A 27,651-nucleotide genomic window follows, 5' to 3' on the forward strand; every position below is an offset into this window, starting at 1 on the left:
CCAGCTGTAAATAGCTTTACCAGTAGAGTAAATTCCAAAGACTGTGTATGTTCTTTCTTTGTGAATTTGACAATCTTCCTTAATCCACTTGTGTTGCCGCAGTTTTATGGGAGATTAATCATGAAATTGTAAAACTTCTGTGACAGAGGAAGTGGCCTCAAAACTAACTTCAGTGCTTTTATAGCTGGTCTTAAATCCGTCTCTCAACTGATCATGATTTTTTTTTTTTTTTTTTTTAAAACATTTTAACAACTCAGCACTGGCTACAGTAAGCTGAAAAATACATTTCCTTTGTCCAGGGAAAAAAACCCAAAAGCCAAGCTTGGAAAGGAGCATGAGGTTTCTGTCTTTGTTCAAACACTGTAAATGCAGTAAGATTATGTCAGGTTTGAAAAGATCTTTCAAGATGATGTGAGATCTTATGGCAATAATTCTGTACTTAATTATTGAAGATGGTGTGTCTCAAAATGAGATAATAAAGGTGAGTGATGAAGATCAGGTTACTTAAAGAGTTAATTATTGAAGGTATTTGAGCTTTGAATTGGTGTGGCTTAAGTACACCAAATGGTGCTGAAGGCAAGAGTATTTTTGCAAGGTAAGCAGAGAGATAAAAATTTATAGTGTTCTGTTGATAGTAAGATCAAAGTTTATTCTACAGGAAATTTATCATTACTTACTAGCTTCCTTTCAATAATCATACTTGGGTCTTGTTTTATTTTCTCTTCAAAATCTTAGCTAATTTTTTATTATTCATTAAGTACCTTTTTTTTTAATTTTTATTTCATCTTATACTGCTTATGGCTTGCAGTTCGGTTTTTTTTATCTTTTTATGTATGAGAGGAACAAGCTACCAGGAGAACATGATTGACAATGAAACTAGACGCATCCTAAATACTCTCAAGTACTCAGAATGCAGGATCTTAGATTTAGGTTAATTTTTCTAGTGTAGCTATTTGGGCTGTGTGTGATTATTCATATATTTCTTTTCATCATTCCCCAAATAGTGTTACTAGTAAAAGAATTACTGTAGAAGCAGTTATACCACTGTCTTAGTAAATCCAGACTGAAAATAGTACTTGGTGACTGATCCAGACTGAAAATAGTACCTGGTGACTAATTACAGTATATAAAACTATATGGTTTACTTTGTAGGACACATTTAAGCAGTTTTCTATAACTGTATGACCGCTAAATGCGGGTTTTGTACTTCATTTGAAATTAGTTGAAATTGAAGCTCTACAGTGTTTATTGCATTAGATGACTTAGTTTTTTATATAAAGTGTTTTTTCCTCCTTATACCATATGTTAATAATCTTTGGTGGGTTGCTTGTCTTTGCTCCCTGTTTGCAGGCTCTAAAATGATTAATGAGTACTCTGATCAGCAAATTCCAGGTCTTTGTATCTGGATGCTGTTAAAATAGTTCAGGGATGTGACTCAACTTCTGATATGCACCTTGCACTTATACTTTGTAGTAGTAGCATTGAATAGTTAAATCGCCTGGTTACTGATTAATGTGGTAATTGGTGGTATGAAATATCAGCCATAGGATTAAGTGGCTTACTTTTTGACGCTACATACAGTGTCTTGGCAACAAGTAACAAACTCATAAACACTGATATTACTGTACTTCAATAAATGTTTAATGTGTTGACACAAGGACGCCACTATGGACTAGGCTACTTATCCCTTACTCTATGCAATCCTGACTTGGGTAGGACCAAGATCTCAATTATTACTTCACTTTTCATGTGGTAGGATTCAAAGGGTAAAACATTTTATTCAGCTGCGATATATGTGCCAAAACTTATTTTTGTGAATGAAATCCATACCATGTGCATCAGCATCTGAACCAGGAAGTACCTAAAAAAAAAAAAAAAGGAAAAAAACCCCTAAGGTGCCTTTATACTGAGGGAGAATCCTGCTGGCTTTTGCCTGAACTGCTGCAGATGGAAAATGAAGAGGGAAAGGCACCAAATCCGTGAAAGACTGCACTGGTTGAGTGCAGTTATGCTCTACTTAACAGAAAAGGAAGACCAATTTCGGCACAGTGTACTCAGTAGGTGTCCCCTTTTAATTTTTCTAAAGCTATCTGTTTATAGGTTGGTGTAACTCATTTTTTTAAAAAAAAATACCCTGATAAGAAAGTTCATACATGAAGTGAAAAACTACTCCTTTAGCCCCAAAAGTGGATTTAAACTGCCTAGAAAAGTCTCCTAAGCCAGCAGGCTGTAAGCTGTGCTAGGCAGAAGTGATCTTTGTTCTACCGAAACAACCATATAGCAAAAAAAAAGGGTAAGAGTCAAGAGGCCAGAGAGAACAAGCAACCAACAACATGACTCTGTAGCTAAATGGATAGAGTACTTCACTAAGGGAGTGCAAGAGCAATCTGGGCTCTCAATTTCTCTTGAAAAGTGGTATAATCTGTACAGTCTTTACTAAAAGAACAGAAATGATTGCTTTGAAATCTTTTACTTGAGAAGAAGAGGCATTTGCTACCATTGCATGTGATTGTAAATGATATTGCTCGTTTCTTTTGGGACTCTAAGTTTACAATCATATTTTCAGCACTTGAAAATTCCTGGGGACAATTCTGTTGCTGGTTTTATTGAGTGCTGTGAAGATGCTTAGGACAAGGAAAAGTTTAGGATTGAAAAGCAAGTCAGATTGCTAAGGAACTCTCTTTAGGACTATGTAAACCAAAGCTGTTCAGCTCCTTCATGATATGCTTTCTCCTGTATGAGAGTTGGTTAGGTCTATGATTTTGTTTGGTTTTTAACTCAGCAGCGTGCCTTCGTGATGGTATATTACAGTGGCACACTGTCTCGCTTAAAATTGTCACCTATGCATGACTGGTAAAACATGGAGTTTATATTTTGTCAGCTGCAAAGTTGAAATTTGTTCTTACAACCCTCTGCTATTACTTTTCATTGACCTGTTTTTATTAAATGTTTATTTACTTTGGTTGTTAAGCCTTGTCTTGGCTTAATAGAGGACAAGATTCGACTACAGTCTTACCAAAAAGCGTATCTGAACATCTTTAGAGAGGAAATATGGGCCTTTTCTGATGGTCACCGATAGTAAAGTAAGTTAGGCGTGAAATCAGTTGAAAGAAAGGAGACTGAAAAAAAATAGTTGTCTTTCTGTGGCAGCGGTGAAACAATCATGGATTATTGTGCTCATCATTTTGTCGGTATTTCAGAAAGTGTTGAGATATTGGAAGCAGTTTAAAACAATGCCATAAGAGATCTTCCTGACAGTGAGACATGATGCTCACTGTGTTGTCAGAAAAGTCTAAGACATGACTTGATGACATGAGGAACTTCCATGAGGAGGAAACTGCTAATTCCAGTGGACTTTTACACAAAAGAAGGATCTATTCCTCTTTCTAGAAGGGAAAGCTGTGTTGAATTGGATGTAATACACTACTTCTTAAATGAGGATGATTAGTAGGAAATCCAACCTTGAGGTGCAACAGCATCTTTTATCACTTGAAGGGACATAATTGGTCTTCGACTTACAGAATGATGCTGTAATTCCCCCCATGTTTTAGGGTTGCATTATGCAGTAGTCAAACTAGATTATTATTACAGTCACGTGAATGTTAAATCTATACTTACTTCAACTCCTACGCTGATTTATATGTTAAGACCTTGTAAAGAAAATCCCAAGGTAATTGGTTTTAGCATTCATTAGTAATGTGTCATTTTTGACGTTGAAGTGGAGGAACAAGCGCTTAAATAATAAGTAAACTAATCTAAAATTTTGAACTGATTGAATTGCACTCATGCAGTCCAGAAAAAAACATTTCTGCTGAACAATTATGGTTTGCATTCAACACAGACACCAAAAATCTTGTCAACAAAATGTGCCCTCCCTTATCATATTGAATTCCAGTGTCTTGTATCTGTTGAAGTTTGTGATAAAAAATGTTGTAGCTGCTTTCCGTATTTTCTTAAACCTTCAGTGCTGATGCATTAAAGATCAGAGAAACTGTATTTCCCCTTGCAAAGACCACTTTTGCTGCTGCTGCTGCTTTCATCACTGAGATCTTCCATGCTATAAAGGTAGATAACAGCATGGCATTAATATTAACGTTCTTAACGTGGTGCCCACCTAGTGCTCTATGCGTTTTAAAAGAGATTGCCGTTTCAGCATTGAATGGAAGCTGTTGTTGATGTGCTGTTTTTCGGATACAGAGGCAAACGTGATGTAACTGTGCACTGAGATGAAAGCTTATATGGGATAAAATAAATCCCTGCTAATGTCAGCTCCCTTGTGCTATTTTCTCTTCCAAATGTAGCGGGTTTTATTTATATTTATGTAATTGAATGCTGTAGTTGCATTTTTGTCTGTTACTTTTAATGCTGTTTAAAATAGAAATCTGAAGTAAATTTTATTTGAATACAATTGTAACTATTTTGAATTTTTAACAGACCTCGAATAGCAGGTATCCCCGGAATGTAAACTCAAAGAAGGAAGGAAGGGAAAATAATACAGTTGTATGTGTTACCTGGTGTGGGGTTTTTGTTTGGTTTTAGTTATGGATATTTACAGATAGTTTCAGTTCATTATAGTACCTCTCCAGCTAGAGAGGCAGAACAGCTGTGCTTTATCCAAAGACTCCCTAAATTATTAAGCCACTATTATGAAAATGTTTCTGATGAGGTGAGTTTTGAAATGTTACTGAATAGAAAAATTACACCAATTATCTAAAGATACCATTTGCTCATCATTAGCTTAGAAATGTTTGTTATAAACTTGTGTTTTCCCAAGGAAACTTGACCCGTAGCGTGCATTGATTCCCAGGTGGAATAATAGTAATGGGAATTACTGGAGCTCATTGTTCCTCTTGTGGGGGGAGTGATAGGAGGAGGCAGAAGGAAAATGGGAAAATATAACTGCAGAACGATGCTCTGTGAGTCAGTTTTGCCTCAAAAATGAATGCTTTGTCACAGTGATCTGCTTCCCGACACATGCTCTCATTTCTCCCATTCAGCAGCAAAGAGATTCTCCCCACCCCATAATAAGGATTTTAAAACTGCTTATGTTACAGATTTCTTCAGAGATTGAAATCATCTTTTACTTGTCACTTCTGTGGGAGTGTGGTGTATTCAAAGGTGTGGTTAGTCATTTATTTGTGTAGAGGGAGGGACGCAGCAAGGAGATCTCCAAACCGTTACAGAGAAGAGAAGGGAGCTCGATATAAAATGTTTAAGAACTGTTATTTTCAGTAGAAAGAGGAGAGTGGTGGCTCCTGTTGTGGGGACGTGACTTACATTAGGTCCAAAGATTCTCCCCAACCATCTTAATGTGCAGTCACAAAAGCCACACTGCATAGAACGCTCGACCTTATTATCACGGCCTTAATTCAGAAAAGCTCTTCAACAACTGATGAAATGTCAGTGCAGTGTTAAGCATTTTATAATATACAAAAACTTGGAAAAAATTGAAAAACTTAGTCATTGCCATAATCCAACCTTTTACAGCCTTAAGCTGTAGTGAAACACTTCAGTGAAGCTAAATTTTCCCTTAGGAAAGTGGCTAACAGCAAAGAGTTAAATAAAAAGAATGTCATGCATGTGTATGTGATTCTAAATCCAGAAGTGTTACATTTCCTTTGTTGGCATTAGTTTCTGCTGAATATACAGGATATATATGGTGAAGACTAAACCCTTCTGTTATTGGTCTGAAGTGTTTTAACAGAATCGGGGCATGCTTGGTTGAAAAGACTAGAAGATTTAACAGATGAAAGTGTATATTTTGTTCTTACTGCATATTTTTCTGCTTACCCATTTGAGTTGTATTGAGTTGTATATTCACTGACAGAAATTATATCTGGAACTAGACTTTCTTTAACAAAACTGTAGTATGTGGAGTAGTGGTACATGATAGAATTCTGTCTGGAGCGCTTGCAGCAAAATTGTATTTTTATTCTTTTTCCCAAAATACTAGTTGGCATTTATTAGCAGTGGCTCCAGTCTTAACGACTGTTGCTGGGGGAAAAGTGGGTAGGAAACTGTTGAAAGGTGCCATCTTTCTGCTCTCACGTGTTAGCAATTCTCTACTCACTGCTGCTGTGAGAGATGGAATCTAATACTGTCAGAGGGTGTAGACAGAATATTGAATATTCAGAGAAATGCAAGCATAATGAGATATTTCTGCTGGAATTACTTCATTCTTCCTGTGCTTCTTAAGATCCTCCCTGTCCTCAACTATTCAACCGCGAACTCCTTTAGTGGCTATGCTGAAATTTACCCTCTTCCCTTGCAACTGTGGTGAGCCTTGGGGTGATTAATGCTTCATGGGAGGCCTCCTGCTGGCTTTCTCCAGAGGTACTCAATAGAAAGAGGTGTTTAGGAGAGCTTGTGTTTCCTGAAGTCACCTACAAGTCCCTTTGCTCGAGGGAAGCAGATGAGGCATCTGCTCTGCTATTTGTTCTTTTCCAATTAACAGTTCTGCACTGTTCCCCATAGAGCCTGTGAAAAGTAAAGATGTGCCTTGACCAGCCTCGGACAGGAAATTGGGAGAAAGCTTTGGTTAGAGTATATGACAATAAATATTTTCAGTTGTCATTGTTCACAGCTCTGAAATCTCGATGGGAAGATATATATTTAAGGAGGTTAATACACTGTTGTCAATTCCTTTTTTTTAATCTTCCTTCCCTGCACTCTCCTCTCCCTAAAATTTACAGTACTATTGCAACATTTTTCCCTTGTTTTTTGTTTTTTATTCCCCTTTTCTTTGTAATTAAAGGCAATGACTTCGTAATACCACGGAAATGTATCCTAAAAATTGCACAGATATATTTGATGTGCTGTAAAAGCATAAAAAGTTGAAGTAGGAGAAGATGATAGATCTTTGTCTAGAATACTGGGTGTATATAATGGATTTGTTACAGTGGCAAACCAAATTGCTGGGAAAACAAGGGCAGGTTTGACCGTAATTGAAACGGCCATTATTTGCATTTTTCGAAGAACAGTTGTTTGACTATTTGACAGCTGTAATATTGCTTTATATAGGTTTTGTTAATATTATTTGGTGCAGGCTGTCTATTTTGTTTGGTATATGTAGACTACAACTCTATTTTGACTGGAGTATTGAGTAGCTGTGCACTGGTGGTATACAATTCTGTTTCTATTGGTCTTTCTCTTTAAGTGAAATCGAAATCTTTATTGCTTTTCTTACTTACAGCTGACAAAAAAAATAGTGTGTGAGGCAAAATTGAATGCTTTTTTGTTGTTGTAGATCAGCCTTGAAAGCTTTATAAATGGATTTTAATTTTGCTTATAGGAGGTTTTATTAGTAAAAATTAGTAAAAATTAGTAAAAATTTAGTAAAAATTTCTAACCATAGTTAGAAAAAGGAACATGAAGAATACTGCTTGTGTTTTGCTCTCTGTTTTGTCCTTAATTGGGTAGTTGCTTCCCCGTTTTTCACTTTGACAATTAAGGATCACGATGTCAGTGCTTTTCCGTCACTGTAAAAAGCTGGGACAGTTGCATAAAAGGTCTCGTGACATTGCAGCATCTTCTGTGTCTGGCATATGCTGGATTCCTGCTACAGAGAATATGGGATGCTTTGACCAGCAGTGGCTTGAGTCGGGCGAATCCAAATCTTGGTGTTTGCTCCTTGAAAAGCCAGGTTGGGTCTAGCAGGATTTACTAGCATAGGCTCAGTGCCATGTGAACACAGGGATGGCATTTGTGGCGCCAACTGTATGGCAGTTAACAACATTAACAACAGGTTAACGGCATTTCTGCAGCAAAGAAACTTGAGTTATCCCTTGCGTCCACATCCATGGCACCATAGCAAACCATTCAACTGTAATTGAGAGCTGACTGAGTTTACTTTTCAAGAAACTCAGCAGTTAAAATTTTGAACCTACTGTAAGAGAAGAACTAATTCAAGTAGATCCTTTTGTATTTAAATTTCACTGTCTTTTTGTCACCTCTTGCTCTTTGATTTTCTTCATTTAAAGAAAAACTCATCATGCCTTCCTAATCTTGTATCAAAGGTATATCAAACTCTTGCAACGAAATCTAATATAATGCATCGAAAACTTGTCCTCATTCTATTGCCACAGCAACTGTTTGACTCCTTGTCATTGCCAAATCAAGCCAACACGCACAAATTGCTCTGTTTTCCACCATTAATGCGTCTCTTCGGGTCATTCTTTATCTGTTGTTATCACTAAAAATACAAACAGATGTTTCTCCTGGAGAGATTGGTACTTAAATAATCTGCGTAAGCACCCTTTCAATTAGGTGTATGAACATCCTCTGAAAACAAGCCTTCGTCTGAGAGAATTACATACATTATTCCTGTTAGAAGCATGACATGCGTAGGTGTGTTGGAAAATTGAACTGTGTGTGTCTGAAGGGCTACAACAGCTTAGCTTTCAGATAGCAAAGAATATTTTCATGGCCCTTAAGAATTGGAAACCCATCACCCCTTCCCTTAATGAAAGCATAAATTCTGCAAGAATAGAAGAGACCAGCGAAGAGGACACTGAGATTGGGTATATCGGTAACTACTGGTTTAACTTATTTTCTTGAAGGCTCTGATTAATTATTCTTTTATGTTTGCAGGTCTAATTACAACCACATCTAGAAAACTAGATCGAGAGCAGCAGGGAGAGCACATTCTGGAGGTAAATAATTTCTTTAGTTTTTTGAAAAACAATGACTGTAAGTTCATTGTTCTTTTACAGAGAGTTAAGTTTACCATAGTTGATTACTATATGAAGAATTTAGAGAACTGGATTTCAGAAATAATTTGCTTCTATGTTCATTATATTGCAATGCACAAAACTACCTATCTTATAAAAACAACATGTTGTGAATTTTTCTTAAGAAAAGAGTTAATATACAGATAAAGGGCAATTTTTTGTTTTTATATCTGTTAACCAAGATTTTCTTTCAATCACTATAAAGGCATGATTGTTAAAAGGAGGCGTGTTCCTTTTTTTTTTTGTAATTATTGGAATAGCTATTTCAGTCTGCCTGTTTCTGAATATAGACCTGTGAAAAAGAAGTGTAGAATCTTTTTTTAAGCACTGAGAATACACACAGATTGTGAGTAGACCTTTTTTCTACACAACATATTTATCAATCACATAAGTAGACGAGTCGCAAAATATGCATTATAGATTTGGAGTACAAAAGAATGAAATTTATGATATAATTCTTTTATTTAACTGCATTTAATTGATTGCCTGGAATTTATGTAGTACCTATTTTCATTCTCCATCAAAAAACATGAAGGAAAAACATGTAGACAAATGTAAGTCTTCCGGCTTCCCAGTGTCGCTGTGCAGGGTGAGAGCACTGTGCTTCACCTGAAAGGAAGACTTAATTTTCACAGTGATAGTTACATGCTAAGATTTATCTGGGTCCTTTATTGTGCCTCTCCTCTTGCATGATAGATAAAGGACTGCAGTGTGAGTTGGCAAAACTAACATTAAAGCTAGAGAAGCAAGCCTGGACTTACACAAAACCTGTGAAATCTGTAGAAATATTTTCTAATAGGAATGCAAGGACTGCATGGACTTAGAGATGAACGGTATTCCTTGATAGCACACACTATCCTTTTGCAGAACTCCAAGGAACATACAGTCTTCCCAGTCCTTTTCTATCCGTTTGGTGCATTGCAAGCTGGATTAATGCAGCTGTTGGACCAAATTTTTGTCATTATTTTAATTTCTGTATCAGCTTTGGAAATGACTCTTTACACATGAGTAGCAATAGGGTGAAATTTCCTCTGCAGTGTGTTTCCAGTAGTACTAATAGCAAAGTTAGTTAATTGGCAAATCTGGTTTAGTACTAGAAATGTTATTCCTGTGAAGTCAGTATATTATTCTCTTTTAAATTACCTCCTTAAATCTACTCGTGTCAGTTTCCCAAAGCGCTTCGTGTCGGTTATATCTCATTTCTGGGCCCCTACTATGCATATTGATTGTAAAATTGGTATCTCATGACTTTTACTCCCATGCGTATCGTGCTGGCTTTTGTATTAGATCTATACAGTAAATAAAATGAGCTGTGGGTCATCCTCTGACGCTGAAGCCACAGTATGGCTTTGAATGTATGTAGTTTATCCCTGGCACAGGGTGGCCATGTCCAAGTTGCCTGTTGAGAATGGTGCCTTTTTTAAGGTTACAGTATCACACAATGGGTCATAAATCCTCCTGGTTTCAGCAATCTCTATAAAAAGACCAGATTAAGTTTATTGCTCTTTAGTTTGGAATATTGGCTATTGCCTACTGGTATCATATATAATTCTTTGTTCTTCCTTCATTTTGAATCCCAGCTGGCTGTTAAAGTTTTATTTAAAAGTCTGCAAAGTATCCAACGAAAGAACTCTTAACTACAGAGCGAGTATGACAGACAGCACAGCCCAAAGTAGCAGTTTTCCCATTTGTTAGTTTTATGTTGACACCTTTGAAAATATGTTGGAAAGAAACCCAGGAATGCACAGAATGGTGGGCAATATTATGAGCCAAGTGCTGAGCATCTGGCTAATTAATTGAGCATTGAAATGTTGACCAGATGGGTTGGTGGTTTATTCCTTGTTTGTTATTAAATTTGATCCTTGATTGCACTCCTGCTTACATAATAGTAATTAATATGCCCCATTCTTTTATTCCCAACTTGTAACTATTTTCTGAGTGCCAACTGGCACTTTTTTAATGCAGTTATTTTAGGTTAGCTTCGTATTACTCTCTCGTGTCTTAAAATTCTGTTTGTTATGTCAGTAATGCCTTCAAAACTGATGTGGCATTCAAATCCAACTAGATTTTCCTCAGAGTTGCCTTTTTCTTTTCTGCTTGGCTCAGGGCAATGCTAATTTTATGTTAACAGAAAGTTATTCCATACCCCTTGGAATTTCCTTGTTTGCGATGTGTTTTGGGGTTTTTTTGCGAACTGAAAGATATGTGGTGGTGTTCCATTACAAGTACTAAAGGGAACAGATATTCATATATGTGGAAGTCCTACCATCTGTTAGAGATGAACAGGAATATTTGCATTCCATGTGTTTTGTTGGGGTTATTGACTTTACTCACACTTTTTCATTGCCTTCATGCTTGCAAGTTATACCACATTTCATTTGTATTTCCTTTTTCTTTCTAAAATAGATGCGAAAGGGCAAAAAACCAAGAATATCTGATCGTGTCATTCATGTCAATGTAAATTGATTTGTTCATCAGGGATTCAATTCCAGTCTTCCACTAGTATTCATTTCATTATTTTGTATCTGTATTATCCTTGCATCCTTATGTTTTTCCATAGTCAAATTTCCCAGGGTATCTGTCCAGTGAAAGATTCACCACCCGTGTTCTTGAAGAAAAACACTTGTTCTCCCGAAATTGGGGTGGGCTTGTTGGAATTGCAGTATCTTCTATCAGTGGCGTGTAGGGTTTTTTTGTTTGGGTTAAGGGGAGTTGGTTTTGTTTGACACCCTTCACAGCAGTTATGGTAGAATCATAGAATCATTTAGGCTGGGAAAGGCTTTAAAGATCTTTGAGTCCAACCATGTGTCTTCCCTATCAGGTTTTCCCAGTACTACTGCAGTGACTGACCTCTATGTGAAGCTTCCTCCCAGCAAAGACTTGCGTCTTCCTCACAAACTCAAACCTGAAATGTAACTGCAGTGTGTAACAAGTTTTCCATAGAATAAGTTAGAAAAATTGGGTGGTTAGAGTTTTTTGGGGGGGTTGGTTTGCTTTTTTTTGCAAATGAAACATCAAAATGTTAAGATAGTAGCAGAATAAACTTTTGTAGGTACCTTTTGTAAATATTCATCAAATAGCTTTACACAGTGGTCTTTAAGTAACTGAAGTTAGGGAATTACTTTACAGTTCTCTTAGGCAGCTGTAGGAAAATCTGATTTAAAAAGAGCATTGTTGGAAAGACTGCGTTCGAATTGAGCTTTAACCATATCCTTTTTAATAAAACCAGGTAACGGTGACAGACAATGGCATTCCTGCAAAATCAACAATTGCCCGGGTGATTGTGAAGGTCTTAGATGAGAATGACAATAAGCCTCAGTTCTTGCAAAAGTTCTACAAAATCCGGCTCCCAGAGCGCGGTAAACCAGAACGAGAGAGAACTGCGAGGAGAGAGCCCATCTATCGAGTCATTGCTGCTGATAAAGATGAAGGCCCCAATGCAGAGATCTCTTACAGCATTGAAGAGGGTGATGAACATGGCAAATTCTTTATCGAACCGAAAACTGGAGTGGTTTCATCAAAGAAATTTTCTGCAGCGAGGGACTATGATATCCTTTCAGTGAGTCAAAATCTTGTATATCACGAATACATGAAGTGTTCTTTTATCTGTATTCTCATTGCTTCTTATTCAGTGGCTGGCAGATGAGTGACTGCCATATCGAAAGGAAGAAAGCTTCAACAAATCCAGAAGTATTGTTTTGTGGGTTTGTTTGTTTTGTTTTCTTTTCTTTTAAAGGATGATTTCAGATGTTTGTATTGAGAAAGCAAATCAAGAAACTGCTGTTCTTTTCCAAAACTTGACAGATAAAGAACACGATGAGGGAACATAAACAATCAGTTTGACTCTCAGGAAGAAAGCAAAATAAAAGTGAATTTATGGTAACGGTTTGTGCTGCTATCAGGTGCTGCATACTTTTTCTCCATTTGCTGCCTAGATAATGAAGGGCAAGTGGCACTTTGAGAGACACTTAACCTTTTTGGATATCTCTCGCACAAGCAAACACGCTTGGAGCTTATTACTACTTTTCCATTTACGTGACATAATGATTTATGTGATCCTGTAGCCTAAAAGATGTGTCTGTTTCACAGATTAAAGCTGTAGATAATGGTCGTCCACAAAAATCATCAACTACACGGCTTCACATAGAATGGATTCCAAAGCCCGTCCCACCCGTGGAGCCCATTTATTTTGAGGAAGCCTTTTTTTCTTTTACGGTGATGGAAAGCGACCCGGTTGCTCACATGATTGGCGTAATAGCTGTTGAACCTCTTGGAACACCACTTTGGTTTGACATAACGGGTAAGGATGCCTTAAGGGCTTTTATTATTAGAAACAAACTCACGGAGTCTGAGATACTAGAGGGCTCATTGCAGCTTGGTTTCTTAATCGCTTTTCTAAATGATGCAATGTTTTGGCATTTTTTAGCTGTGGATACGTTTTTTTTCCCTTATTTCATTATAAATCAAAATGACTTTTCAATTTTTATCAATGCCACTATATATCAAGGATTAAAATTGCATTTCAAAATATCTGCTGTGCTGCAGTTTCAGAAATGACTTATGAATATTGTGTCAGTGAAATTAAAACGAATCAAATCAATCTCATAGACTGTAGGCTAGGGAAAGAAATAAAATGCCGGTTTTCTGCAAATCGGGACAGTACACCCAAAGAGAGATTATACTGTTCACATTGATTTCTTGTCCTCTGGGCTGCTTCTCAGTTTGCTGTCCCTTGATTCAGTACTAAAAGGAAAGCTTGCAATGTTCCTAACCCCAGCAAACTTCTTCCTCTACGTATTCTCGCTACTATATTGTACCTGAGCCTCTAATATGGAAAGGGGAATTCTAATCAGTGATATCAGTTGATGCTGCGGTGACAAAATGAATAGTACTTTTCAATTTTAGGCTTACTCACTAGACCTGTTCACTGTACAGCTGATACTAAAACAAGTTCTGTCCTGTGTTACGTGCTTCAGAATGAAGGAGAGTAGCACAGCCTTGTTTCCTGGAGAGGTATCTTGTAGTGAACTGGTTCTGCTCCTAAGACAGCCCCATCAGATTGGGATTTTTCCACCACATTCACAAGAGAGGGAAGGATCCTTTTCACCTTGGCGACTGCTGAAAATTTTAGCCATGAATATGGTGTTAAGTTGTTAGGGAGAGCATAATTTGAAATATTTCTTAAAAATTTAATTCTTTTTAAGGTCTGTTTTGATGGTATGCATTTTCTAAGGGATTCTGAGAAGAACAACAGTTAAAAACACAGTTTGTAAAACTGATACATGTAGCAGGAATATATAAATGATAAATACTTGAGGCTGTTCTCAGAAAACCTTCAAGCACGTGAGAACAGACATAGCTCTTCCCCTAAATGCATACTTCATGCGTGAACAAACAGTGATGATATTGATAATAATTTTTAATGTATTAAATATTTACATAGATTTTATTTTAATGGTTCTTTATAATGTATTCTGGAAAAAAAATGAGTTCCTGTCTGACTAGATCATAGCTAAGTAAAAAGTGTTTGCATTTAGACAAACCAAGGGGTTAGAGATCTGTACAATTGTGTAGAGGGAGTAAGGAATTCGAGATGCCTCCTTGCATTCTCACAGGGGCAAAGCTCTCTGCATTAGGGGTATTTTGCAACTGAGACTGCTTTTTTACTGCTCTCCTGAACTTACACACACATAGATGTGGCAGTAGAAAAGCAGAAAATATAAAAATAATTTAAGTGAGCAGGAGAGAGGAGAAGGTTCCATGTGCTCCAATTCTAACAAGGTCATCCAGTCAACAACAAACAGGAACATCTATAGACCAAAAAGAGTCCATTACAGGAAAGGTTAAGAAAGGGATATTGTCAGAAAAAGGCAAGTCGTTCATGGAGATGAAAGAGAGTAGATAGAAGAGGCCTCAGGGGTCTTGAGAGTTTCTATAGAGTACAGCAATGGCATTTCCCATGGTCTTTAATTAGCAAAATTTGTTAATTAGATTGGGGATGTACTTACTGTCCTTTTTAGTTTGCTTCAACTGCTCTGCACTCTGAAAAGTGTGTACATCTGAATAGAGTTCTGATGATAGTATTATTTTCATTTGCTTCTTGTAAGCATGCAGCATGGTTTGGACATTTACATACTTTTTATCGTATGCTTAAAGCAGAAAATAGGTGATTTTCCTGCTATTTGTAGAAGGACATGGACAGAAAACTCTAAGGGAAAAGAGCAGAACTTGTCCATACACTGTAAAATAAACCATTTTATTTTGACTGTTTTCTTAGTAAAAATTATTTGGAAAGTTTGATATGTGATCATGTTGCAAAGTTATCTGCTACTCTTACAGGTGGTCATTTTACTGCCCTCTTTTACTGTTTCTAATAGCATGAATTACTTTGATTGACAGCTTTCCTTTGTGTTCTGTGCTTGCTTTCCATGCTTTCTTTCTTTTTGGCTGAGCCAGGAGACAAGCTTGCTAGTGAAGTATTTTACATCTTTCAGATGGCTTGTGACCTGAACTGTACAGCAGAAGGTATCTGCTGAGATCACATAATTTATTACCAGATTATGAGATCTGAAATGAAAGCGTACATTTATAAAATATTTATTTTATTAACCCTTCGGAAATCAAAGTGCTCACAGTTGCATTTGTGAAAGGTTCGTTTTTGTTTTGTTTTGTCATCATTACATTTATACAGCATCAATTCAGAGCATCCAGTTTTGACTTTGGCCAAAACTGCTGCTGTTACACTTTCAGTGTACCAGATGCAGAAGTTAGGGTTGAGTTCTGCTTCAGCGGATTCCCAGGTATCACCACTACTACAAAAATTAGGCAAGGCCTTTGTGATTTCCTTGATAAGGAAGAAAAAAAAAAAAAGGTTGGTTAGAGAGTTTGTCCCTGTATATCCCCTTAAAATGGAGATGCCTTTATTGAAACATTAAATTCTCCTCTCCTAGCCATCTGAGAAAATGGTTAGAGACTCACTTTCTGAAGCTGACATCTTGCACAAAGCCCATTAAAAAAGTCATGTATGCTTGTTAAAAAAAATTTAAAAGGCTTTCATGTTGTCCAGTTTATATCCATTCATGTGACTCAAATGCTGCTGCTGGGCCAGTAAGAGGAGTTGGCTTTCAGTGAAGCTAGAAAAATTACATAATTTTTGTCATTATCAAATATCTTAAATCCAATGAAGCAGAATCCAGCCCATCTTTCCTAAACTGATATGTCTGTCATGCAATGGAACCTTCTGACAATGAAATTCTTTCTACATGTGAATGGGGGCCCATTTCAGTATTTACTGTTCTTTCTTGGATTAAGTATAAATTTGCAACCTTTGTAACTTCACCCTGTCACTTGTAGCCTTGGCTTTTGCTAAAAGGCATTCAGTGATTTACAAAACACAGCATGTAAAAACTCATTAAAAACAAACCAAATCCACTCATGATGTCTGAATGCTATCCTTGTAAAATATAATTAGAGAAACACATGCACATAATTAGGATAAATTGTTTTGCCGTATCTAGCACTGGCTTGACCAAAATAAAAATTGATTTGTCCATTTTAGGCAGATTATTGAGACGTCTAAAGCAATTGTAGCTAAATGGCAGTATTTATCATTGCTAACAATATTTGGACTTAATGGACGTTGTATTCTCATGACAGTCTGCTCGGGGTGGCATGATGATGATCAATTAAATGTTTAAACGACTAAGTGTAGCTATTGATCTACACGGTTATTTAACTATATTTCAAAGGGTAATTTGAAAGTTTCACAAGGGAAGTTAAGATAATTTGCTTCAGAAAAGGAGCTTGGCCATATTTAAACACTGGGCATTTAAATATTTAGCACCTATCTGAGTCCTGCTTATCTCAGTAGGAATTAGATACTGACTTCTTTAGATACTCAGTGTTGAGGTGAGAATCCTTTGGAGGTACTGTAGCTTTTTCAACCTTGTCTATAGTCGTATATGAGTATAGTAATTTATACTCTGATCCAAAGGACACAAATTTGACAGTATTTCTGATTTGGGATTTTTATGTATTTTGATCAAAATTTATTTTTTCACTAATTAGCCTGACTGTCTGCACAGGATAACTATCACATTTCACCTAGTAATTCTCAGTTTCCTGATATTTGGAATCTTTAAATTCTGCTTTAAAAAAAAAAAAAAAAAAAAAGTAGAGAATCTTGCTCAGAATCTACCTGCTAACTTTCCATGAGCCAGACAAATCAGCTTTGTCCAAAAGTAATCAGTTTTAACTATCTGTAAGTAGCAGCATATTACCAGAAAAAAACCCAAAGTGTTTAAAATAAGTGTATATATAAGTATATGTGTATACAGTTCCACCTTCATTAAGCATCTGAAGACAGAACATGATCATACCTGAAAATAATGCAACAATGCTGTTGTTTTATGAACTTCTCCCTCTCCCAATTTCCTGAACAAGGTGGCAACTATGACAGTCGGTTTGATGTGGACAAGGGCACTGGAACTATCATTGTCGCTAGACCTCTTGATGCAGAGCAGAAATCAAATTACAACTTGACGGTAGAGGCAACAGATGGAACCAGATCTATCAGCACTCAGGTAATGGACTTCCTAAAGAAGCACTTATAGAAGACGGAATTTGTGGCTGGGGGGTGGAGAGGGTGTTGCATTTTCTCCTTACCATTTTTTTTCATCCTGGACGGTGAATATGGTTTATATAAATTACGGACTCCGTCTAAAATAGAAGTGGATTCTGATATTCATAGAGCCACGTTGTTTGGTGGTCCAGGTGGAAGGTTGTGTGTTACTGTGCTATAGCCTGAATCAGCCGCTTTTAAGTTATATCGTGTTCCTACATTAGCTGAGTAAATGAAAACAGAAACTAAGCCCTTCCGTGCATGATTTGCTTACAAGAAAAGGATTAATACTTCTTATGTGAATTACCCCTCTTTATTCAACTCCCCCAAAATCACCAAATAATATGATTACTCAGCTTGAAATTGAAAAGACCACCATTGTAAGGTGGTTTAGGTTTTCCCCCCCCCCAAGACCTGTGGATGACAATTTGTACAAGGTCCAATTACCGTTTTATGAAGCCGAGCTGCTCGTTCTGCGCGGTGTGCAGAAACGAGATTTAGATGGTAACATCACTGTGTATCTTCCTGAGTACTTTCTTTTGGCTTCAGTGGAGGTACAGATTGTCAAACACTCTCCAAAAAGCAGCAATCTTAGACAAACCAATTTTTTTCAGATAACCTCTCTACTAAGGCTCCATGGCGGTGGGAATTCTTTGCAGTTGAACTAATAAGTTCACTTTCAGGCAGAAGCCTTTCGTGATACTAATGGAAATAACTCCTAGTAAAGTTGGTTATCCCTCCTGATTTTCCCATCTAGTTTATTCCCTTAGTCCAGAATCTGAATATATTTGAAGTAAGGTTTAGCTGAGGTTGGTGTGAATGGAGGCATAAGCATAGAGGAGCTCTGGTTTTCTTCCAAATAGACAGGAAAGGATTTATTTACCGATTTAAGACTGTTGGATTGGGACAGTGAATGTGTCTTTATTGCCTACCCCATCACTGGCCTACTGCTCAGGAGCTCAAAGTGCAATAAGTAGGTTGCTGCTGTCTTTTCTGTATATGGAAATCTGTTACGAATGCAATTTCTTGTTCTTCAGCTTCTGTGCAGTATGTATGTTTCTCTGTCATCTTTTCTAATCTCTTATTTCTTGTCTTCCTCCTTTTGGCTAGAGGGAAAAATGTTTCTTGTCAATATTTAGGATTTAAAACAGAATCTTTATTGACCTGACTGCATGTCTGGAGGCTTGATAGGTCACATAGAATAAATCCAATAGTAGAAGACTGCAAAGTTCGCAGTTTCCTTTTCCTTTAATGGTGACAATTTTGAGTGATATTCTAGACCACGAATCTCCAAACATGACAACATGTGCGCCAGTCAGAACTCGCTGCTGTCACAGCCGTGGGGCCATTGCTGCTGGTGCTGATAACCACCATAAAAGGTTTGGAGAATCCTGCTGTAAATATATTGCCTAGTTGTAGTAAAAATATTGAGCAGATTCATTTCTGCCAATTAAAGAACACTGGATAGAAGGCATGAATTAGTTTGAAAAAAATCAGAAGAAACCCAGATCCAACTAAGAGAAATCCTTTTGCCAGGAAAGTCAGAAAGAACAGCAAGAGGCTTTCCACACACGCTTCCCCTCCCTCCCAAGAATGCAGTCAAAAATGCCACCATGCAGAGCGTGTTGGGGTAGCCTGGGGACTAGTAAAGGCTGAATTTGTGGTCTCGATGACTGCAGATATTCTATCCAGTGCTGCTGCTTCTATAGCTGAATTTGTGCAGGCCTCCTGAGCTGTCACAGTTGAACCATAATCTGCTTTGTCTTCTGGAACAACCAAGAATTGGAAGGTCACAAAGATGCTTTAACCCTCACCCCTTCTCTTCCTCTGGGTTACAAGATGTATTTAGTTCTTCCCGAAAGCACACAGTGTAGCTTTTGTCCAATTTCTTCAAATGAATTTGTTATTTTAGCATTTTGTGAAGCTGAGTGAACATTATAAACATTTACCACAGCAGTCTTCTGGAGAAGAATAGGAGTAGTAGTCTAAAATTTATCGCCTCTTATTTCTGTGATTGCTTTTTTGTATGATTTTCTTTTGTGTCTTTCCTTTCCTCTCGCAGCCGGAGTTGGCAGGAGCAGAGGTTGTGGTTTCTGTTACGAGTGAGCACAAAGGCTTCCTTTGCATTGTCTTCCCTTTTCCCCTGCTCGTGGGATAAGCACCCGTTACTGGTTTTGAGTCTCATGTTACTGGGGTATACGGATGGAGGAGCCACGGATTAGATCAAACTTTGCAACTCTAGGTGCATGAAACAGACGCCTGATTTTTAACTGATTCTCTTATCTCCCCCGTAACTCCTGGGCCCACCCAAGTGGACTGATCTGTTAAGATAAGCCCTCAGGACTCTCATTAAGAAGATGCATTTGAGATGAGGCAGGGGAATTAAAAGCGTTGATAACGAAATCAAAGTTGAAGGTGTGATTTATGGCTGCCAGTGTGTACATTCCATTGCTGAAATAATGTTTAAAGTTTGAGTGTTGATGTTGTGTTGGATTCTTCCAAGAGCTGATAAACAGTTAAAACAGAGTGACAGGCATAAAAAAAATATATCTGATTACCGAGTGCATACATTAGGAACAACAATATGCCATACACAGCTTTTAGCTTACAAAGTAATTGCTGTAAACATTGGAAATACAGTAAACAATTTAGCAGACCTTGTTTAACAGCAGATTAAGTAATTTTATGTTTAATTTGATCAAGGAAATGACATTTTCAAGATGCTTGTGAAGGGGGGACAAGAAACTAAAATCTTATTGTGTAAAAGCAGCGTATTGAATCTGACTTGAAACTAGAAGGCATTTGCTGGCCTGGGGCCATTAACATCTGTAGAGCATTTGACTCTTTCAGGACTCCAGTTAAATAGCTTTTTTGAAAAATACAGCAGCAGTAGGCGTGGAGGCTATTAGAATTTTGCATGCATCTAAATGCCAAATGCATGATGCAAAGCAAGGACAAACAAATTCCCAGCCTACAGTAGCGGTGTTTGACAGATGATGTTAGAGATGACTAGTGTCACACTAGGAAGGAATATCATTAAAAAACCAAATCAGTTTACTAATGTTTTTGGATTATAATGTTTTGGCCTTAAATAGAAAAGGTTATTGATAGGATGTAAGAAGCAATATATTAACTATTGAATTGCTTTTTGGGGGGAATAAAAGAAGAAAGAAAAAAGAGTAATCCTGTTTCTAGTTATAGCTGCTTCCAGTCATTGCTATGTCTGTCTTTTTTTTTTTTTTTTTTCCACTGGAAGTAATACTTACAATGGTTTAAAGCTAATTGCACCTTTTTACCTAGTGCTGTGCTAGTGCAGAATATTTAATCTTGCTTTATGCAAAATTTATATGGATATTATGCTTTGGGGTTGATTTGGGAATGAAGGATAGAATGTTCTTCATTGATTAAACGTGCGTTTTTGCTGCGATCACCACACTGCTCCACAGAGGCATATTAGAACTGCAATGCAGTTATATTATCTCTAGATAATACAACTTTTTGTTTATGAAAATGATTATAAACACGTCAATGTAACTATAATGTCATTATGAAAGGAGAGAGGAGGAGATTTTAAACTCCACATAGAATCAGCAAATAAAAAATTAGGTTAAAACAATCCAAAGGCACACCATGTTTAAATATTACACACTGAGTATGCTTTGTCAGTGGCACATATATCCTCTATAACTTACTAATAATCAGTGCGCTCCAATGCAAATTTAGGTTTCACCCGTCAAATAATCAAGAGATTTCAAGTCCTTCCCCTAAATAATCCTGAGCTGCTTTGTTCTCTGCCTGTATAACCAGGTTGCATCCCTCTCAGTGCAGACACAGCCTTGCAAAATTGATCATGTTTCTTTAGTTCCAGACCATTTTGTTTCAGAGATCACATCGTGGTCTGTTAATGTCAAACTTTTCTGTAGTGTGCCTCTTTAAGATGCAACTTCTTTCTTAAGAGGTGATATTAGTGTATTCCATTTGAATTTAATCTTAGTATTTCATTGAGAATTTATGTAGCTGTTTTATTGTATTATACATGTTACTTTAGAATAACACAAGCTCTTCATGTATTTTATTCTCATGCCCACAAACCCATATTTTTCTGTGTGGGTCTTAAATATTGCACCCACAATTAGTACTTCAGGTGCTTTTTATTTAATTTGAAGGCCATGACAGTTTACAGGAATATTTGGTCAATATTTGTGCAATTTAAAAGGAAATTGCACATCTAGCACCTGTCACTTAACATCGGTAAGAAACCCTGTCTTGAAAGTGGGGTTTCCTTAGTACATTTGTTTAATAGTTTAGACTATTTGTTTAATAGTTAGACCACCTGGGATGGTGGGGTGCTACCTCTTGCTTGGACATGCTTTTATGTTAGTGTTTAACAACCTTCCTTGAAAATAATTTTTTTCTTGCGCCTAATTGTAGTTTCCCTTATTCTTTGTGAGCTTGTGAGTGTTGCCTTTTGTCCTTTCGCCATGCACTTCTGAGAAGAGTCCGACTGTTTTTCCTGCAGCCCTCACTTTACCCTCTCCCTTTAGTGAGAAAATAATCCTGAAGCATGTAGATAACACCTTTCACTTCAGTCTAAGATAAACTTCAGATTTTAGGTACCTTTAAAATGATTGCACTAATAGATCAAATTGTGTATTTGTAGTCGTGTTCACCAGTGTGGAGAAAAACTACATGCCCCAGCAAGTCATTTGACAAGTGGTGGAATAACCTGAGGAAGCCACTTGTAGCATCTGAGTCATTATGTTTCTTCCTTAGCAATATTTTTGTTAATAATTCATATTTAATAGTGCTGTACATTTTGATGAGCTAGCTCCTTATCTGCTCAGCTCAACAGCACATTTTTGGAGGATGTCTCCTCACAGTAAGGTCATTTTAACTGCTTCGCTAGCTAATACCAGAGGAGGTTGATGCTAAGTCCTTCTCATGGTATGATCAACAGATCGCTCCTCAGTTAAGCTGTTTCATCGGCTCTGTGGTTAGTCTTGCAGGTACCAATGTTGGTTTCATTCCTGGCATTTAACTAAGTACTTTACACAGTTTTTTGTGGTGCTCCATGCTAGAAATGATGTTTTCCAGTATTCATTTTGTGTAGTACCAGCAGCACAAGTGGCCAAGTCTTCTGCTCTGAAGAGTCATCTAACGCAGTTGCTCTGGAGTTGCATTCCCTCCCACCTCAGGGGTTTATCTAAGTTTCTGTATTTCCTCATTTGAAGGAAAATAGAAATCAACAGTTTTGATTTAAATCCATCAAATTTGACACTTCATCTTTTCACTCACTGTTTTTCTGAGTGTAAACTTAATCTGTTGGGGGGTGGGAATTGAATAAATACATCGCTGACATGTTCATTTTGAAAGCATAGTGTCCAGGAATTGTTTTAATTGTATATGGTCATTTAACCTTTTAGTTATACAAAATGTGTTTGTATAATTTGATTTGTACTGAGGGTAGAGTTTTTCTTCACTTTTTAAAATTTGTTGGCCACCTTCATTAGTTCTCATTTTCCTGAGGGCCCGTGTTCAGTGAGCAGCTGTTTTTACTAAAATGCTATGTAAGTGGACCCTCCTGTATTTCTTCTTCCAAGATGCATTCAAATCTATTTTATTTATACAGATTTTTTTAAGCCACAACAACTGTGCTTGTGTTGTTTCATTACATCCTCTCTAATCATGACAATCTAAAAAAAATCTTTTATTTAAGGTCCTACTCATTTCATTCTCACTGTTCATTTTCCAGTTGAATTTGTTAGTGAATATATTTAAAAACCTGATCTAATATGTATCCTGGGTCACCAAACATTAATTTTTCTCCCCGCTGAAAATCAGTATTTATTCCAGCTCTTAGTTTCCTATCTTTAATCAGTTTTTAATCCATGACGAAAGCAAACTCCTTAGTTTCCATAGCAACATCGTGCAAGGGATTTTGTCAGTGTGCCAAATGATTAGTTTATTTGCTATTTTTTCTATTTTCTGAGAAATCTAATAAATCGTGGGAGGCAGCATTTTCCTATAAAAAGCAGTGATGGTTTGTATTTTTTTTCTAACAGACTGTTTCAAACACTGAATAACTACCTATGTTCATGAGTATTTCCCTAAATGTACTGTAGCTCAGATTATGGCTCACTGACCTGAAACCCCTAGGACTACGTATACTAAAATATTAGAGGGGTGTGTGTGTGGCTGTGGACACTCGTGTGCACACACATACCCATGCGTGCCCCACTCCCAGCCCTGCCTGTCTGCAGGTGGAGCTCAGTATTACCAACAGTGTGTGTTACATTAGGAGCATTACCTTTTTTTTTTTTTAATTTTTTTTTTTTTTTTCCTCCCTGCAGTTCAGCAGGACCTGGGGGTGTTTCCCATCTTGTCTTGGTGATTTGTTTCTGTTTAGCAGCTTATTGCAGCACTCAATGATCTTACTTACCTGCAGCTTGTTTCATGGTTTCAAATAAATTTAAAACCTTTTTTATGCATTCTGTGGCTTTTTATTCTATATCTGGCTTCTGACTCTTGAGATTCCACATTTGCCATCTTCAACTCAGTTCCTGTATTCCCTTTTATATGCTTCTCTGTTCTTTTTTATTATCTGAGTGAAATTCTCATAGAAAATAGTCTTTCTGGTGACAATTATTTCACCTACCAGAGTGGGGAATATCACAGTTTTTGGGAGGACTTTCCTATCTTATAATACAAAGTTATCACAAGAGTTCCACACTTAGCTCTTCGTGTTCTCAGATTCTCACTTCCCCGTGTCTGCCCTGTGGTGCCTCCAGGGTTGGTGCAGGACTTCATTACATAGATGCAAAAGTCTTGAACACTTCCAGGGATGGGGCGTCAACAGCTTCTCTGGGCAACCTGTGCCAGTGCCTCACCACCTCCATACTGAAAAATTTCTTCCTCATATCTAATCTAAATCTACCCTCTTCCAGTTTAAAGCATTACCCCTTGTCCTATGGCTACATGCCCATGTAAAAAGTCCCTCTCCAGCTTTTCTGTAGGTGCCCTTGAGATACTGGAAAGCTTCTATAAGGTCTCCCTGGAGCCTTCTCTTTTCCAGGCTGAACAACACCAACTCTCTCAGCCTGTCCTCACAGCAGAGGTGCTCCATCTCTCTGATCATCTTCGTGGCCTTCCTCTGGACCCACTTCAACAGGTCCATGTCCTTCTTATGTTGGGGGGTCCAAGAACTTGAATTTAGCCAAGTGTTCTTGGAGCTTTGCTGTCCACCTGACAACTCTTCCACATTACTGTTACTCATCTGATGCCATCAGTGGTGAAGGAGCCGGATGGTGGCTGAATGTCTTACCCTTTTTATACAAGAGTTTGATGCTGTGCAAAGCAAGTGTAGGGATCTTGTGTGGTTTCAGTGAACATTATTATTCAGACACGGAGAGCATTGCCTGCGTAGCACGCAGGTGAACCCAACTGAACTTCGGTTGGAAGATGCAATTTGAAGCATCGAAGTTACTCTAACTGTATAAATTTGTTGTATAAATTTCTCATTTGACTTTAGGGAAGGCAAGGCACATTTGGGTTTAGTGACATTCTTCTTCCCTATGCCTCTTAGTTCCCTCCTGTTCTCTGAAAATATTTGTCTTGCAGTGGAATTATTTCAGTATTATGGTCTGTTTTTTTAATGAAATAGCCTGTTTTCATCTCTGTTTCCCAAATATCATCAATGTTTTCTCCTTCCCATTGTATCATTTCAGGTGTACATCAAAGTTATAGACACAAATAATCACAGGCCTCAGTTTTCTGCTTCAAAATATGAAGTAGTTATACCTGAAGACACCCTGCCAGATACAGAAATTCTGCAAGTCAGCGCCACAGACAGAGATGAGAAGAATAAACTGATTTATACTATGCAGGGCAGCACTGATCCCATCAGTCTTAAAAAATTTCGTCTGGACCCTGCAACTGGCTCTCTATATACTTCAGAAAAACTGGATCATGAGACCATGAACCAGCATATTCTCACCATAATGGTAAATAAACACAAAATTTCTTCTGTGGTCAATAACAAATGTCTTCTTAATGTCTTTTTCATTTATCCCCTTAATTCAAACATTTATTTGTATGTTTAAGTTGTATGCTGTCTTTGTCTCTGTGACTAGTACAGATTGAACCTTGAATTATTACTAATATTTGATGAACTACTGAAATAACAGTGCTTAATTACTAGTAATGTGCTGTTTCAGGTTCGAGATCAAGATGTTCCCGTAAAGCGTAACTATGCGAGAATCATCATTAATGTCAGTGACACAAATGATCATGCTCCGTGGTTCACCAGCTCTTCCTACGAAGGACGGGTGTATGAGTCAGCAGCTGTTGGATCTGCAGTTCTCCAGGTTACAGCCTTAGATAAGGACAAGGGAAAAAATGCAGAAATTGTCTACTCTATTGAATCAGGTATATTGACTTTCTTACCTCTTCAGTTTATTTTGAAACAATGCTCGCTGATACTTCGTTTCAACTGTAGACTTCTATTTAAGATAAAGCCTCAGAGCACTTAAAAGAAAACTAAAATATTCATCTCCCTCCCCTTAGCCATTGATATTATCCGTTAGATACCTTTGGAACATTTCAGTGGTAACAGGAGAAAAAGCTACCTTGAAACATTTAAGAGGGGTATGTTCTTTAAAAATTGCAGAAGCATTAAATTCAGATCTAAAAAAAAAAATATTCTTTTTTGATAGTGTAAGTTGTACTTTTTGACATAGGCAAAGCAAGGATTTGATGAAAAGAGTAAAAGCCTGTGACAAGTGCTTTCGTGTTTAGCACAATGTGAAAGAAAGGAGCTCAAAAATAACTTAGAAATATCCATATACTTAACCACAAAATAGTCCCAGTTATTAAGTTAAACTTTCTGATAGATGTAGCAAGAAAGGAGTTGCTTTGCATGGTTCCCTCTGGCTGATTTTAAATAGTGGGACTGCTATTCTAGCTCAATAAAATATATAAGAAAGTCTTTAATAGCTGGTCGATTTGGCATAAAGGGTCCTTTTAGATTGCAGGCCGGAGAAGAGCATTAGGTCCTGCTGCTTATTTTTAATGTCAGAGTATCTTTCTGAACTTGCCTATAACAATGCAATTCAAACGACGGCAATTTTGAATAATATGAAAACAGGATGACGTTGACTGAATTCACTTCCCAGATGGAAATGAGTTTTGGCTCAGTCCATTAAATCTAGATACAAGTCTGCCATTACCAAGGTCCTGAACTATTTAGGCACTATGACTGGGAAAAAAAAAAAGTTACTTAAATTTCATTCCTGATGTGCAGTACGACTTTCAAGGTAGAAAGTAATTTAAAATAAAAAACCCAGTCGCAAGCATAAGAAGAGCAGTAAGTAAAAGGTTATTCAGTTACTGTTGCATGCAAGGTGATACATGCAAATGCTTTTTTTTATTTGTCTTAAGCTGCTTTGTAAAGAATAGGAATTGTTTACTGTAAATATTTTCCTTTTCTTCCCCCAAAGTGTTGTTTTGATATGAAAACACTTCAACACTGTATTAAAACAAAGCTGTAATTATGATACTCTGAAGAGGAAGAATGTATTTAAGTGTCTAATAAGTTGCTTAAAATATATGTTTGTTTTCTATTATTTGTAGAAACATGACCTTTTTACCAAGCAGGACACTAATGTCCATAAAACTTTTCTCTTGCCTTTCCCATTTCAGTAGTGCTTATTTTACAAAAGCCAAAGCATAGCAAGAAAAAAATGTGTGTGAGTGCTGTCTAGAATGAAGCTACACCCTGTTTTCTCCTTTTCTTCTAGTTTTTTGTAGGAGGAAATGTAAGACTTTCTTAGGTTTGTTTTACAAGACTGTGATCTACTGGGAGGTTAAAGCATTATAATTGATGTTCTAAGCATATGGAAGGAACATTCCTGAAATGTTTGTAATGGCTGCTTAGATTTGTAATGGGATATTCTAAGAATGCCACTGTGTTTAGAGCCTCCACTGGAAAAAAAAAAACCAACCCAAACAAAAAACCACAAAAACACCCTCTTGCCTACTTGTGTGCATAACTCAGAAGTTCTTAATGAATTTTTTCCATGCTGAGAACATGGCCTTAGTAATGTAATTTTTTAAGAAGTAAAATGTTAAATCTTACCATATTTAGTACCTGAGCTGAATATTGTATGCAGTGTTGTTCAGCTATGGATTTGAAAATATAAAGAAAACAAGTGTTTATCAAATGGCAGTTGATAATCCTCAGTAGGTAGTATTTTTTTTCTAATACTATCACAAGAAATAGCTTGCCTATGTATTAATAGGAAGTTA

At 37.1% G+C, this 27,651-nt stretch overlaps 1 protein-coding gene across 1 annotated transcript in view; it reads left to right on the plus strand.

The window, feature by feature from the left end:
* Positions 1-27,651, plus strand: part of FAT1 (FAT atypical cadherin 1) — a 110,687-nt gene that overhangs the window by 50,593 nt on the left and 32,443 nt on the right. Inside the window, exons 4-10 of the mRNA XM_074154465.1 lie at positions 8,590-8,651; positions 11,959-12,288; positions 12,819-13,029; positions 15,186-15,254; positions 17,172-17,311; positions 25,074-25,349; positions 25,563-25,773. Coding sequence (XP_074010566.1) covers positions 8,590-8,651; positions 11,959-12,288; positions 12,819-13,029; positions 15,186-15,254; positions 17,172-17,311; positions 25,074-25,349; positions 25,563-25,773 — 1,299 coding nt within the window. The remainder of the gene's footprint in view (positions 1-8,589; positions 8,652-11,958; positions 12,289-12,818; positions 13,030-15,185; positions 15,255-17,171; positions 17,312-25,073; positions 25,350-25,562; positions 25,774-27,651) is intronic.

This window comes from Numenius arquata, chromosome 10, assembly GCF_964106895.1.
Source record: "Numenius arquata chromosome 10, bNumArq3.hap1.1, whole genome shotgun sequence".
Taxonomy (NCBI): Eukaryota; Metazoa; Chordata; class Aves; order Charadriiformes; family Scolopacidae; genus Numenius; species Numenius arquata.